The following is a 226-nucleotide window of genomic DNA, read 5'->3' as shown; positions in this document are numbered from 1 at the left end:
AGGAACAATCCAGGAGGAGGGTGCAGTGCTGATGATTTCAGGCCTGTAGATGGGGCAGCCATTCCCGGGAGAAATGGTTTCTTTCTGAACGATGTCACTGCCGGGCAAGTGCGTCCCCACTCCCGCCCTGCCGTGCACCAGCACCGTCGGTGTCATTTTCTTGCCGTGGTCCGGCTTGCCAGCAGTTTCTGCGTCGACAACTTTCGCCGACAAGTCCAGCGGTTTG

General features: G+C 58.4%; 1 protein-coding gene across 1 annotated transcript in view; it reads right to left on the bottom strand.

Moving 5' to 3' along the window:
- Positions 1-222, bottom strand: part of LOC104522047 (BCL-6 corepressor-like) — a gene marked incomplete at its 5' end in the record, with an annotated part of 35,221 nt that extends 34,999 nt beyond the window's left edge. Inside the window, 1 exon segment of the mRNA XM_010164220.2 lies at positions 3-222. Coding sequence (XP_010162522.1) covers positions 3-222 — 220 coding nt within the window.
- Positions 223-226: the final 4 nt, after the last annotated feature.

The sequence above is a fragment of the Antrostomus carolinensis genome, unplaced genomic scaffold, assembly GCF_000700745.2.
Source record: "Antrostomus carolinensis isolate BGI_N321 unplaced genomic scaffold, ASM70074v2 scaffold34743, whole genome shotgun sequence".
In the NCBI taxonomy this organism is placed as follows: domain Eukaryota; kingdom Metazoa; phylum Chordata; class Aves; order Caprimulgiformes; family Caprimulgidae; genus Antrostomus; species Antrostomus carolinensis.
Note: the sequence above shows the minus strand (reverse complement) of the source record. Positions and strands in the feature narration are given on the sequence as shown.